Genomic DNA, 15,658 nt, shown 5'->3' with positions numbered 1-15,658 from the left:
GTGACTCAGTACTTGAGCATGTTGGACTCAAGACATTTCCTATACATTTTTTGCAGTGCTTATTTTAATCAAACTTCACAAGTCACTTTTGTTGGTTTTCCCTTTTAAGCAAAAGTCCAGTTTATATTTTTATTTCAGTTAACCGGTTTTTGTTTTTCCATTTATAATAATCTTGATTATATATATATCTGCACTGTGTTTAACAGGCATCGCCCCCACAGTCCCGTTGAGAGGATCCCCCATTGAAATCTACTCCGGTAACATATTGGATTGGTTTTTGCAGTGATTACTGCACACAGAGCATGCGGTGCTTGGTGGGAGGAGGTGTCGCCAGAAGACAGAAACAATAAAATCTTGGGACAAAAATAGACTTGTCTTTGCAGAAGGAGTCTGCTGTTGTTGGGGGAAGCTCGTGGTTCTTTGGTGTTATGCTAATAACGTGCGTGAGTGTGAAATTTCCCGAGACAAAAGATGGGGGGAAAGAAAAAAATAAGAGGAAAATGTTGGGGGAAGGGATGGCACACAGAGGCATAAGAGGGGAGCCTTAAAGAAATTGGACAACCCCGCGAGACTTTAGTGGGCGTGGACACCGAGGCGAGGGCTTCCTGCTCGGATGAACACGTGGTTCCGTGTCTGCCTTCCTGCTCGTCTGTCAGTGTGTGTGTGTGAAGGTTTCCAGCCCTTCTCTCACTCCTCTCCCTTTCATCCTCCCATACAGCAGACAGCACACCACCTTCTCCTCTCCTTCCTCCGTCCCACTCGCACCTCCTCATCCTCCCGCTACACTTTCCTCCTCTTTGCGACGGGACTGCCGACAGCCAGGCCGCGGTCACTTCAGCGTGGGTCAGCTCAGAGAGGGAGAACGAGTGTGTGTGTGAGTGTGTGTATATATGTGTGTGTGTGTGTGTGTGTGTAAGTGTGAGTGAGTGAGTGCGTGTGCGCGCACCCGCCGGCAACCGGTCCATCCGCGTTATTCCCTCTCACCCCCTTCCCGCTATCCTGCCTCGTTGCTCGGTCATGACGCTAGAAGCGATCCGCTACCGGACCGGGTCTCTGCAGATCCTCAACCAGCTGCTGCTGCCACACCAGACCGTTTACGATGACATCCGCTCGGTGCAGGACGCTTACGAGGCCATCAAGTCCATGAAGGTACGGGGTTCTTCTTCTCCCCTTTCTCCAAACCTTCTCCTTTCACCCGCTCCCCCAGCCTGCCCTGCACGCCTGCCGCATGTGCATTCATTCCCGTCATGCATGTGTGGGGTTTTTTGTGTTGTGTTTTGTATGTGTCGGGTCTTTTGTGCTCTCACCGCTGCATGCATGCAGGCACACATACATGTGCTCGCCGCCGTCGGCCTGTATTTTTGTTTTTGGACCTACCTGCAGCATCGTCTCACCTACCTTTAAACCATCCGTTATTTATAGTTTTCACATCATGTGTAAGCGCGATAAAACTGGGTGTCTGCGCTCACTGAGCCACCCAGCCATGAAATATGCCTTCCCCCCTCTCTTCCTCCTCCTCCTTTCTTTGGGAGAGATTATTGATGAATTATTAATGACCTTTGCCAGGGTTTTTTTTTTTTTTGTTCGCGTTTTTTGGTTTTGTGCTGCACTCGGTGACACCTCCAGCTCCAGTTTGTCTCCACACCTGAAATCCTGAAATACCTGAGTGTTCACATACATGTAAGACGCTCAAGTTCTGTAACAGCTGGAGCATTTTAAGGTGTTTATTATTATCATTATTATTGTTGTTATTATAAGAGCCAAGAAGACACTAGACCTTTTGTCTTTCGAGTTGCACACACACTCACTAGCTGTTTGTTTGATCCTTTGTGTGTGTGTGTGTGTGTGTGTGTGTGTGTGTGTGTGTCAGTCAGAGTGAAGGAATGTGCCATAAGCAGAGGGGTGATGTCATGTTAATAAAGTCTAATGGTAGTGAGAGAAATGTCTCCAGTAACGGAGATGAGATCATTTTAATCAAAGCTGTCGTGACAACTTTTGGCTCTGTGTTCACCCACTTCCAGCTTTGTGCTGGAAAAACATTGATCGTCCTCTTTAAAACTGATGGTGATGATGATGACTACTGTCCTCTTCCTTTTCTCCTCCAGGTGCGCGGGGCTCCGGCCATCGCCATCGTTGGCTGTCTCAGCTTGGCCGTGGAGCTGCGGGCAGGCGCCGGAGGTGACGACCCTGTGACCTTCATCAGGGAGTCTCTGTGTCACCTGACCTCAGCGAGGCCCACCGCCGTCAACATGGGCCGCGCCGCCCGCGAGCTGATGGAGTTTGCAGAGAATGAGAGTATGGAGAAGAACTCTGAGCAGCTCAGAGAAAGGTAGACAGCAATTTGCGGTTTGTTGGTTATGTTTGAGTGGAGTCACATTTAATTAATCGGATAACAGACAGTATTCTTCTTCGGGTCCTGCACGTCTGTTACTCCGGGACCTGTAGGCCACCTTACACTGATCAATCCCAACCAAAATCTTTGGCTGGTTTCTCAACTTCTAATCTACCTTAAAAAAACCTCTCTGTGGAGTAATTGATACATTTCTGCTGTTATGATCAGCGATTCACATGCATGCTGCTGATCCACATTTTTGATGATAGTTTCACGTTACTTCCTGGTCTACTGATGGTGGTTTGGGGTCAGAAAACGCAGCAGTGTGCCAGTAAAGATGAGCAGGATGAAGTGCACAACAGGAGTGGGGGATGATGTCTGTATAGCAGTATATACCGGTTCTGCATTGTTTCTTTGAAGGTTTGCAGGGGCTCTTAAGGAGTTCCCTCTCTCTTTGAGGTGTTGGACCAATGGGCAGTGATCTCGTGGGTTGCTGGTGGTTAGAGTGATTTTAAATTAATTTTATTTTTTAAAGCATGTTTTCTTCGCTAATGCATTAAAGCAGCACTGTTATTATTATTCCCTTTGATGTCAGAGTCTCCACATGTGGCTGACATATGAGATGCACATACCTTCTGTGCTATTTAAAATGAATGTGAGGAGCAGCTACAGTGAAACGTCGGGCGGTGTTTGTCTGTTGACTTTGCGTGTTTGATTTTTAAATTAGAACTTAATGTAAACACGTTTGCAGAGACTCTCGCTCGTCTCATCTCCTGAACTTTTTGTTTCACGGTGTGTGCATTTGCGAGTAAAAGACAAGTGGAGGACACGCAGGGGAGCTTTTTTACACTCAAAAACGGACTAAAAAAAACTGGTTGAACCAAAAAAAAAATGTAAATAATCAGGTGAATCTTCTCAGTATCTGTTCAGCTGATGTAAATCCACTTTTAGTCCCTAATTACAGCTGGATAGATCATTCTTCATTGTTTACGCAAACGGCTCTCACGCCGGCCTTTGTCTTCATGCTTTAAGTGAAAAATAAACTCCCAGGGTTTCTGTCTTACCAGCACTGGTAGCTCACTTCTGGATTTTTTTGGATCACGGTGTTTGCATTATGGAGGTGGAATAACAAGTTAACCATGTCCCTGTTAGCCACACACAGAAGCACAAAAATGCTATGGAAAAAAAGACATTCCAGCCTTTTCCCTTTTTAAGGATATTTGTTTTAATTGTATCTTGGACATCTTGCTTGGATTGTATTACAGAATCAATGGATTGTGTTAATATTATTCTTGTCTGCAACATACCATGATCGTATCGTGAGTTCTGGTACTTCCCTTGGACTGGTGTTATGTCATGCGAGAGATTACTCCGTTCCCCGGCATTGGCCACGTGATGGACAATCAGTTAGATAGTCGATGACTGACAGATGTTCTAGATCTTCTACAGGCTTATAAAGAGTTCACCTGATCGGAGAAACGCTTTGTGTGGTCTGGTTTATGATTTCAAACCCAAATCAACATGGCAGCTTAACTGAAAACGTTCTCATAATGGACAAATGTATGTTTTGAAATCATTTGGTATCACAAATACTCCATGCAGTTGTTGAAGTTATCTTTATTTGAGATGGACATTGACTAGTTTTACAGATTTTCAGTAGTTTCCACCAGACCGGTTTGGGGTTTGTGGCCTGCTGTTAGGCACACAGTGAGAGCTTGGTTCATGTTGTTCGCAGTAAGTCGGTCTTGGTTCGAGTTGGACACTGCTAGAGGTGCCATTTAACTTTTATGGAGAGAATTTTCATTCTTGTGGGTCTTCTGCTTTCATTAAATGATGACCTCCAGCTTACACTGGGGAATTTTCCAGCTGAGAGTGACAAGCAAAGAATGAGAATTGGCACCGCCAAACCCTAAAAAAGGTGGAGTGCTGTCTTCGGGTCTGGGAAAAGTTGCAGAAAATGGATTGATGGATGTGTCTGTGTAGGCTTTCATGACATACAGTGGATTCCTGAAATCCCAGGTATTTTGAACTCGCACCCACACCTCGCCATATGTGACCTCAATAGCTCGCACAATGGCGGGGTGGGGCAATATCTCAGAGGTTTTAGTCGTCGGCCACGGTGATGGTAATTACCCAAACCACCTTGGCTCATGCAATGACTCGTGTGACCAAGATTGGGTTAACGGCTCCTAGAAACGCCTCCAAACAGGACAGACCCCACTAGGGGTTTATGACCTGGGACTCTCTGAAAGTTACGCCTCTTATCCAAGACGTTTCTTCAGTTCTAAAACGTCTTCAACAAAACAAAGACAAAAAAACTCCTAAAGACATCCAGTTACCTTCTTTCCAACATTTGAGGTGGGAAATAAGCCACGTGGTCTTTGGGTCCTAACAATGATTCAAAGATTTGCAGATTTCCTTGTTTTCACTCTGTGATTTGCACATCTGCTAAAGAATGGTTCAAACTGTGAATAGCTGGCTTTGTAAAAGTTTCATCAGGAACAAAAAAACATTTGCATTTTAAAAACGTTCATTTATCTAAAGGATTCACAGACTTTATGCTGTTGAATGCAGAGGCAAAATTGCCAACTGATATTGACTGATATTAATATTTGGCGATATCTGACATCAGGTGAGATTTTCTTAATTCAGACATGCGTAACAAACACACTTCACTTTTTTTTATGTGTACTTATTTGTGAGTCTTAATATATCGGTGCTGTTCAGCAATAATCTTTTTTTTTTTTTTTTTTTTTTTTTTTGCCACAGCAAATCATGAATTACTCGTTTACACTCAGCCCGACTGCTCGGATCAAAGAGTTTCCTCTGGTAGATAAACTATGCAGCATTAATATGCTCATAACATGATTGAATGGCGTTTTTTTTGTCTGTTCTTTACTTTTTCCATTTTCATTTATTGGCCATCATAAACGTCGATACGAGCATATCCGCAAATAGTAGGGCTGTTCGATATAACGATATATGTCGGATGACGATAGAAAAACGTCTATCGTTTCATTTTACGCTATCGTTTGTTTCGTGGTGTCGCAAAATAAACTGTTCACGGCAATATTTTTTTTTATTGTTTTGATGGTCACTGTAGTAGCTATATTAATTTCTTAAAGTTCTCTCTTTCTCTTATATTTAATATAACCACACTACAGACGGACAAGCGCCTGTTTTTATGGGTTGTCATTAGCAACAACGACGGTAACACCATCGCATGTCCGCTTGTTTATTTTCCACATAAAACTTTCACAATAAAGCTCAAGATCCTGTTGAGAATTTTCAAAATAAACGGAATCACGTGAAAAAGTATGCCGAGTATTGACGGATGAGAAGCAAAAAAAAAAAGAGTCGTCAGGTGCTAAAAAATAAACTTTAGACTCAAACGTTAGAACAGGCTTTCCCCGCAGCACGCCGTGTAATAAATACTCACAAAGAAAACGGCGGCCGTTACAACTTATGTCTAAAAATGTATAGTTTCATGCATCGGTTAAAACACTCGACTCCAGCTACATGACGCCCAGCTGGAAACACTTCACCTACCTGAGATTCACAGAATTTACAGAAAATATTAAATTTTTTGTGATTTATATCGTTATCGGACGATAGATGTTTTATATCGGGATATGAGATTTAGGTCATATCGCACAGCCCTAGCAAATAGTTTTCTCTTTTACCTCAGAAGGGTTAAATGAGAATACAAAAAATAAATGAAAAAGTAAAGCTAGTGTCAGCCACACCGATATATCGGTCAGGCTCTACTGTCAGCTTTTCAGTTGTTTGCTCTGTATGAACTTGTTCTGTTACATGAAATCATCTCGGCTCTTCAGTTTTCCTCCTGAATGGTGTCTCCCGAGTTAGTTGCTGCTGTAACACTTCCTCATTTAACACCAGCTGCAGGTGTCTTGCTGAAGAAGTTGCAGAAGCTATCGGATCAGTTGTGAAGTGAAAATTGGAAAGCATCAATAGTATACATTTTTGCAGCTTATTAGTGTTAAAACCAAATTATCAAGTGGTAATTTTTACAGGGTTCACTTGTTAAATAGTGATTGAATAGCAATTTGATTCGTTTTTATTTTCAGACAAGTGGAAAAGAACACGTGTGAAAGACATTGGTGTTTCTTGGTGACGGAAAACGTTCAGTCTAGGTGGATAATGTCTGTCAGGGGCAGATGATGCAGCTTGTTTTTGACAGAAGGGAGTGATCTACTTTACAGTAACCCCGGCCTCAAGGCAGCGATTCACTTAAATTTGATGCAGAAAGCTACGTAGAGTTAAAAGAAGAAAATGCTGGTGCCAAAGCATGAATCAATATTTACTGCGGTTGCACCAATACATGCATTTCATGGTAACTGTTCCAGTTAAGAAGCAAGTGTTTCAGTTCATCAGTCACTGGCCTCTATGCTTATCAGTGATTGAATGTTTTCCTGACTTTCGTGTCAGTGGGCTGAACATAAGGGGGCCCTCGTCTTCGTCACCGTTTTTAGGTCAGGGATCAAAGTAACGCCATGTCAGTCGTTAGCATCCACTCAAAGGAATTTGTTGAAAATAAGCACTTTTTTAACAGGTATTTTAATTGACCTTTAAGCTGGTATTGTGCAGCACGCTCGTTATAATTTGCTTTCAAGGAGTCAAAAGGTCTCTTTGGACGTTGGCTGCTTTTTCACTCCTTTTGCACTTTTTAGCTGAACATTTTCAGAGGTTTGTTCGTTAAGCCACTTGGAACACTGACTTACGAGTCATTCGAGCCCTGTCCAAACAAAGTGTCCCTTTAAAGACTGTGGAAACTGAAAAGGTGACTAGCTCCCTTCCCACGTGTTAAATAAATATGTTAGATTTCCATTACAAAGCAGTGAGTCACATTGCTTGGGGTGACTGTAGCTCAGAGACCTGGTCAGGTAGAGCAGGTCACCCACTAATGGAGAGGATAGTAGTTTGATCCCTGCATGCCACATATCCTTAGGCAAGGTACTAACCCCAAGTTACTCTCTGAGTGTGAATGTTAGATACAAAGCACTTAAGCATAGAAAAGTGATTGTGTGACTGGGTGAATGAGGCATATTTGTATAAGGTGTACAGTAGAAAAGCTCTATATAAGAACCCGTCCATTCATCTGAGAATAAGTTGGGCTAAAGAGAAACACTGTAGTGGTGGAGTGAAAGACCTAGCAGGTAACCATGGAAGATTTATGTTACTTTAAACTTGGTGTGGTTTGAATTGTGGGCCAGTCTCCAAAAACACTTGTGCAAGTGTTTACTTGATAATGCGTGTCTGCAAGGTAAGAATCGAGACTGTGCAGCAAGAATAATGTAAGAAAGTGAGAGAAAATGAGGGAGATGTGGCACAGCTATGGCAGAAAAAGAGAAGGAACAGCATGAAGAAAAAGATTGTGTATGAGAAAAGCGGAGAAAGCAAAGTCATGACAAACAGAAACACAAAGCCGTATTGCTCCTGCAGATATGATGGACACATTGAGCCCACAGTGGCAGACATATATCCTCTTCTCAATTCCCACCTCTTGTGGCCCCCCTCCTGCAGTGTAATTGCCTGGATCGAAGACATGCTGGAGCGTGACGTCAATGACAACAGGAAGATCGGTAACTATGGAGCTCAGCACATCCTTTCTGGCGTCCCCAGGGACTCTGTGACCATCCTCACACACTGCAACACCGGCTCGCTGGCCACAGCTGGATACGGGACGGCGCTGGGTGAGACTGGAGCGCTGGCTCTGAATGAGAAAAGAAGGTGGTTGTTGAAATATTTAGAGCACTGTAACTGATATGAGTCTGTGTGTAGGCGTGGTGAGAAGCCTCCACGCGCTGGGCAGGCTGAAGCGCGTGTACTGCACAGAGACGAGGCCGTACAACCAGGGGTCCAGACTGACGGCGTACGAGGCTGTAGCGGAGGGAATCCCTGCCACGCTTATAACAGACAGCATGGCAGCTCTCACCATGAGGGAGATGGACATCACAGGTGTGTGTTTGTGTCCCATCACGTCTCCGTCACTTCACTAAAACCTCACGTTTTTTTTTTCTTAAGACTTCCTTTCTGCTGTTTTCTCCCTCAGCTGTGGTGGTGGGTGCAGACAGGGTGGTTGCTAACGGTGACACAGCCAACAAGGTCGGCACGTACCAGCTGGCCATCGCCGCTAAGCACCATGGGATACCTTTCTATGTGGCGGCACCCAGCACGTCGTGTGACCTGAGTCTGGAGAGCGGAAGGGACATCATCATCGAAGTGCGCCCCCCCGAGGAACTCACTTCTATAAACGGGGTTCCCATCGCTGCCCCAGGTAAGGCGTGAGGGATGTCTGTGCAGAGAGAGCACTTAAATAAGCGCGAGCTCGGTAGAGTATCGACAGGAAAGCATCAAGGTTGGAGAGGAGATGAGCTTGGCCCAGTTCCAAAGTCAGCCCAGAGGCTTAAGCACCGAACACACTCAGAGTTAAATTGGCATCACATGAAACGTAAGTGCCAGAGTGAAGGAGGCTGTTAGCTCATATGTCCTGCACAGAGGCGCCCTGTGGCCACTAATGTGCACACAAAGTTCTTCTGTCATCGTCCTTTTTATTTTCTCGCCGGGTTTTCTTTCTTGAACTTTCTTGCAGGCCATTTATGCGTCTTTAGTAGTCAGTGGCATGATAGAGATAAGAGAACAGAGTCATTTTCACACATGCACCACCGCCCACAGAGGTGTACGTGACACCGCAAATGTCAGACGCATTCAGGTGGGACTTTAACTGGTTTTTAACCTCTCAGCTCTCCAGTACAAAGTCTGTGTGATGTCATGTGCTGCTGAACAAATTATGGAGCTAACAGTCCGGCGTATTCAGTGCTAGTGAGTGGGTGTCATGTGTCTAGCTGCCTCTACATGGGGAGCTCCTTTCAGCTGAACCGCATGCATCTGAAGCAGACTGTTTACTGCTCTGCGCTGCATTACAGAAAGAACAACTGTGCAAAGCTGGCCAAAGTTCATGTGTGGAAATGGCCTGTGCTTGGACAGAAACACAGTGGAAATGTGTGAGGGCAAACTAAAGCCTGGATTATCAGTAAATATATTAATGCTATGCACTTTGGAGTGCTCAGAGCAGCCCTACTGAGCTCAAGTGCCCATATACCTTACGGCTGAAGCCCAGGTTTGAGTCTGACTTGCAGCCCTTTGGACCTGAGCCTGAGTCTGTCGGATCAAACCTTGAAAATGTATTTTAGTTGAGTTTGTGAGAGTTTAGTTGAGTCATTTAATCTCTAGGTACCCAGTGACATCACAGTAATTGTGCTGAATTAATGAGTACACAGGCCCCCGGGGACGAGGATGTGTGCTTGCACATTCGTTTTTTCCACTCTTTAACTTTCCCCACAGACTTTAATAATTATGAATTAACCTTTAGTTAAGGTTTTGGTGTACTAGAACCACACTGTTGCAGTCGTTAAACATTCCTTTACCACAGTAAAGAAATGCGTAACGAGCAGTGTGGGGTGTAGTCCTGCTGCTGTTTGAAGGAATAATAAACCCGAGACAGAAAGCAGGGTCAACAAACTCTGAGTCTAACTGTGGGAGACTCTGAATATCCAGAAAGGCTGATCAGACTTAGTTAAATCAACTCTGAGTATGTTCACCCTGATTGTAGCGCGATTAGGGAAAGAAAGCTATCATCAGTGGAGCTCCGATACTATGATTTACCCCGGCGACAGGTAAATATAGAGCACAGCCTCCATTTTAATCCAGTGTACTGAGAAATATGAACACGTTTCACTTAAAACCATGATGTTTAGTTTAAAAACAAGAGGGCAGTCCACTCAGCGTCCACTCAGTCATCGCTTACCCACTTTCAGTTTGTATTAACAGGAAAAGACGGAAAACCTAACACAAACGTACATTTTTAAAATGATTCTGCTTCTGACCGGGACAAAAATGCAGTAACAGCAACTGTAAATAAGAGTATGTTTTATTATGACCTACTTGTAGTTTTTGTACATAAGTAAGACTGATTCGGGTCTTTTCGAGTGGAAAAGATGTCAAACTTTAAGCTTTTTGGGCGTCTGTTTTGCTTGGCAGTATTTAATGATAATTTAATCCTAAGTGTGCAGACAGTGTTCGAAAACTCACATTAAGGCACATTATTTCAGACATAGTCTTAAAGTTATTCAAGCCTCTTTTTGACTCAGGAATCTTCACATCTTCAATATGACGAGACTTTTTTCATCACAGCAACAGATTGCGACACATGATTATTCATATTGATGATAGATTTTTATTTTTTAAATCAATCTTCATCTTGTTGTTTAAATCAATGTTTAAACAACTGACAAGGAGCACGTTGGGCTCAGTGTCAGACCGTTCAACTGGGTTTTAATTCTCAATATTGTGTTCAGTACAGCTAGCTTACACGTTAGTGCACTTGCATTATAATAACCTGTGAATTGTGTTGTGTGACTAACACCTCATTCCCGGCCGCTTCCTGCAGGTATCGAAGTGTGGAACCCGGCCTTCGACGTGACCCCTCACCAGCTCATCACAGGGGGCATCATCACAGAGCTGGGAGTCTTCCTCCCCTCTGAGCTCCAGGCGGCGCTCACCGGCCGCCTCACTGCCCTCTAGAGCCACTCGGCTCCTCCTGCTGGTCCGTGCGCACCACTGCACGTTTACGTCACACTAAGAGACACTTTCTCATCATCACAGACGCCGCACAGTTGTATTTCTAATTGAATTTTGTTCAATACACAGTCACTGTTGCATTCAGTGGTGCACACAGGAAAAAAAAAAACTTGTTTGTCACTTTTCCACATACACAGCTACATAGAGTCTCACTGCAGGGAGTCGAGTAGCCACACACGTGCGGTCTCCCCTTTCTTTTAAATCCCTGTTCTGTCTTTACCTTTCACCTCCAAAGCTTTCCATTGCATCTGTCATTGTCTCTTTCAGCCTCTCTTTCCAAATGGCTTCTGTACCAACAAAAAAAAAAAAGAAGCTCAGCTGGACTCGAACCCAGAAATTCAATTTGGCAAACAAACCTAAATGCGACCTTACGAAAGTCACATTGTAACAACTTAAAGAATAAAACGAAAGCCTAAATAGCACGACTGGTTCTTTAATTTGAAACAAGTCGTGGTTTCTAAAATGCTGCTACCTACTTGTAAATATATATATCCTTGCTGGTAGTGTGTACATATGTAGAAACTAACCCCCGCTCGTGAAACGCGCCGCTTTTTCATCCAAATAAGCGGTTATGTAAAAAATACATTTCGCATCTAAAAATGTTATATTAACATTTCATTTCTTTTGCTCAGTGTAGGAACTTTTTTGTAATAGACAAATTCACATTTTTAGCTCATAGTCTTAATATGGAAGAATTTTGTGTGTCAAAATAATTGAACGATCGGTCACGCTAGTCAGCTGAAGCCTTTAACGTCACATGGCTACTTTTATACCTCACTCCTTATTTGCGTTTTGCTCTTCCCAGTTATACTGTATCATACCACACATGTACTCTCGTAATAGACTTGTATAAACTGATCAGCCACAGCATTAAAACCACCTGCAGAAACGGGTCCAGATCGGTCTCTTTCTGATGCATCCCGCGGCCGCTCGATCAGATTTAGACCCGGGGAGTTTGGAGGCTGGTCAGCACTTTGGGCTGCCTGTTACCCTTCTCTGTAAGGAAGAATCATTAAAAAAAAATAGGAGTTAAAGGAGTAGTTTGCCTCAAAATTAAGGTTTAGTTGTTGGCTTGTGTGCACATCAGTCAAGACTTTAAAATAATTTTTCGATGTCAGCTTTCCTGCTTAGAAACGAATCTCTCTCCAGATGGTGCGTTTAACTACATCAGCCTCAACACACGAAAAGCTGCACAAAAAAGGATTTTTACTCTCACACTTCCTGCTCTGCGTGACGCAGCAGACGGACACAGCTGACAAGTAGAAGAAAGAGATAGTTGCTTTGATTTGACTCCAAGCTAATGGTTAGGTTGCTCTGTGACCACAGTGTCATCATAACAAACCGCTTTGCTAACACATCCGCCTTGATGGCTTGTTTTAACATTGGGTTAAGCAGCCTAATGATTATATTCCAAACCATGTGAGTGAAATCTCCAGTGTTCAGTCCTTTGTTGCGTGTCATACACCCACATCTCTGCCTTTATGTCAAGCTGCTCTTAACTGCCAAATAAATACCAAAATACTCTTTTAATATCTGTTATTTTGTGTGTTGTTAGTTTGTTTTGCCACTAAAGTGTGGAAAACAAATCAATGCAGTTTTAAAGCCCTCCAGTATTGACATCGTGATGGCGTTTCAAAGTGTCAGAGACACAAAACTTGGTCTAAAGGTGAAGTCTTAGATTTCAGACTAACTAGTTGGGCCATACAAACCTGAGAGACTCACAAATTTAATGTGGGGGTGAGTAGGAGCTGACTGTCTCTTTTTGTGGGGGCATGAACTACTCCTTTATGATGGAGGGCATCTTCTGCGTTATGTACTTTTACGCCACCACCAATGAGAATGTAACATTTAAGTCGTATAAATGTTGTTTTCGTTTGGGGCCGGACGTCAGACACTCAGCCACTTCTTGCCTTTGCGCTCACCTTCGAATGTGTTTCGACCGCTTGGACTAATCCCTCCTCATAAACTCCCAGACATGCTCGCGACTCGCCGAAATCTGTGCCGCGAGCGACTGAAAGCAGGTCGATATCAAGAAGTACACAAAGGTTTTGTTTTTTTTCTCAGAAGTTATTGTTTGACATTTCTGGCCCCTGAGTTTCTTTTCTCTATCATGATGAAAGAACAGGACTATAAAGGAAAAATGAATTTCATAATAGTAGGAAATGCCAAACTCGTCTAGTGCTGAAACTATTTGTACAGGAAAAGAATGAATATCCTAACAATATAGCAGTTGTTTAAAGGGAACCTATTATGCTTTTTTCCATATTTTTATTCTTGGGCTCTAGTAGAGTAGATTTGAATGATTCACAGTTAAAAATAGTTCTTGTTTATTTTATTTATCCTCCAGTTCATATGCCATCTGAAACAAGCCATTTTAGCTCCTGTCCATGGAAGACCTTTAAGAAATCCCTTTATGAGCATCCAGCATTGTAACAATATGTGTGCATTTATAACAGAAAATAAAGCATTTTCACACAAAATACTAGTTGAAATTTTACACCCAATATTTGGACCGTCCTTCAAGTTAGTTGCCAACTTACTAACTGATAAATCCAGCATCGTTAGGCAGACTGATTGATGCAAGCCTGTGTTTGAGGTCTTGTATCGTGATTTGAATGCACTGAATTTTTGCCACCTGGCCTGCAAGCTTACGGTGCATTTGTCGTTGCGAAAGGCTTCGTAGAAACATCCCAGACGTCTCTTATCTGCGTGCTGACACCTAATCATTTACCCAAAGTCACCAGGTCCACACTGTTTGCTGCCTTACAGGTGCAGCCTGATTGTAGCTTACTGATGTAAGGCAGTAGTCCCCTCGCTCCGTCCTTCAACAGAGTTCATATCGTGTTGCCAGAGTGCTTAAAGGCTGAGGCAGGCAGTAATATTTTTTTGTGGTTATTAGACAAAAAATCCTTTAACAACCTTTCAGCATATTGTAATTCAAGTGCTCTCAGAGGAAACCAGACCTCTGAACCATCTCTTCACTCTGTTTTCAGGCTTTATTAGATCTAGCCTACGTCTTTGTTCAATCACAGGCCTAATGGCTCCTCTGCAGATGTGCAGAGGAGTCCTTTGCACATACTTCAGATTGTGAAAAGTAGCAGAAATTCCTGAAGGAAAATATGATTTTCAAAATTCACAGCTTGCACTGCGTCGCAGTCTGGTTTTTTGTTTTGTGGTTTTCCTTGTATATTACCTGAAACTCGGCCATAGCAATTGAATGGTAACATTTTTGTTTCATTTGAAAATACAAAGCCCGATGGCATGTTGAAATCTCAGACTTGCCTGTTGGCGGCGTGTTTTATGCCTATTCAAACATTTTTGCCTCGTGCAGAAAGAACAAAACCTTGTTAAAGACGCCCTAAAAACACAGACAGCGTTTTGATTTTTGTGCTCTGTGTCAGAAAATGCTATCCCACTCCTACACACAGTGTCACCACTCTTTTGTGAGTGAGTGGATTTACCTGCACACTCATAATGGTGAAATGTGTGCATATAAACACACATGAAACGTGATTGTACTCCTATGTGCGTCAGTCAGTATCAGTGTAAATGGCCGGAAACTGCGGAGATGGCTCAGCTGATGCATAAATGAGCGGAAACGCGATACTGTAATTACGCAGGGTTATGACTAACATCAAGGTTGAAAAGCAGTGCTCTAGACCAGCATGGTAATGTGCATGTAAATGCATTTACTGACTCGATTAGAGAGATGTCAGAGGTCTGGCCACAGGCACCACCACCTCACACATTGACTGTCTACTACACAACTTCTCTACTCTACAGGACCACAGGGAGGTTCTGAGAAAACATCATTTTAAAAAACAAAACAAAAAGCTTAACATCAATAATTACGACAGTGTCTATTGTCTATATCTTAAGATATGCTGTAATGTAAGCTCATTTCTTCACTTTCTTCCTCATCAATCATCACCTCTCTCACCCATCAAACCTCAACTCACAAAGATGCTGGTAGGTCACACGCAAGTGTTAAAAAATTTCTTTCGTTTTGTAAAGTTAAAGACTTCATGCTTTTTTGGGGGAGGGGGGGATTTTAGACAATTTTCCTGACATATGTAGCAATTTTATGGCCCGTTAGATGCGCCGCCTGTCATTTCTGTTTAAGAGGTACAAGATTTTTGTTTGTCTATAGGTCATGATTATAACTGTTCTGCTGTGGTTTGTTGGTTTATTTCATGATTTCATTGTGATTCCTAGTGACTAGGCCATTAGAGCACCACACTGGGGAGGCCTCCTCAACCATACGCACTACCTCTCCGTCTGCCTGCACGGACTCGAACACTGAAATGCATGAACACAAGCACTTAATGCGCCAGCCTGCAGCAGAGCAGATTGACAAGGTTGATGAAAAGAAATATGGATTACAATTTTCACTCGTTTGTATCTTGAACGCTAAGTGACAATTAATTTGTGGCGGTGCTTTTAGTTTGCCAAAGTAGCCTAGATTCAGGCTCGTCTGTTATTTTAGGTTGCAGTTGAATTACAATACCTTGCAGATGTCTCGAGTTCTCCCTCATTTCTTTATATTTCACTTCTAATAAGTCACATTTTCTTGTTATTTTTTTTATTTTATTTTAAGTGGTCTTGAGTAATAGTTCTGTAGGCTTTCTAAAGGTCTTTCAAAGTTCTTCTTGGGACATTGGCTGC

At 42.9% G+C, this 15,658-nt stretch overlaps 1 protein-coding gene across 1 annotated transcript; it reads left to right on the top strand.

Annotated features, from left to right (window-relative positions):
• The first annotated feature begins 593 nt into the window (after positions 1-593).
• Positions 594-15,552, top strand: mri1 (methylthioribose-1-phosphate isomerase 1). Its single transcript, XM_085410493.1, has 6 exons — positions 594-1,149; positions 2,106-2,329; positions 7,877-8,046; positions 8,135-8,311; positions 8,406-8,630; positions 10,803-15,552. Exons 1-6 carry the CDS (start codon positions 1,018-1,020, stop codon positions 10,934-10,936), a joined length of 1,062 nt encoding a protein of 353 aa, XP_085266619.1. The 5' UTR covers positions 594-1,017; the 3' UTR covers positions 10,937-15,552.
• Positions 15,553-15,658: the final 106 nt, after the last annotated feature.

Source organism: Rhamphochromis longiceps, linkage group LG6 (assembly GCF_057381845.1).
Source record: "Rhamphochromis longiceps isolate RC_006_pf linkage group LG6, R_longiceps_female_GT1.1, whole genome shotgun sequence".
Lineage (NCBI taxonomy): Eukaryota > Metazoa > Chordata > Actinopteri > Cichliformes > Cichlidae > Rhamphochromis > Rhamphochromis longiceps.
The sequence above is the reverse complement of the archived record's forward strand: the minus strand, read 5'-3'. Positions and strand labels throughout refer to the sequence as shown.

Bases quoted from the DNA above. Each gene is read 5' to 3' on its own strand.
- mri1 (XM_085410493.1), top strand. From the start codon at position 1,018: ATGACGCTAGAAGCGATCCGCTACCGGACCGGGTCTCTGCAGATCCTC. The intron at 1,150-2,105 runs GTACGGGGTTCT...TTTCTCCTCCAG, and splicing joins AGGCCATCAAGTCCATGAAG to GTGCGCGGGGCTCCGGCCAT. The intron at 8,631-10,802 runs GTAAGGCGTGAG...CGCTTCCTGCAG, and splicing joins GGTTCCCATCGCTGCCCCAG to GTATCGAAGTGTGGAACCCG.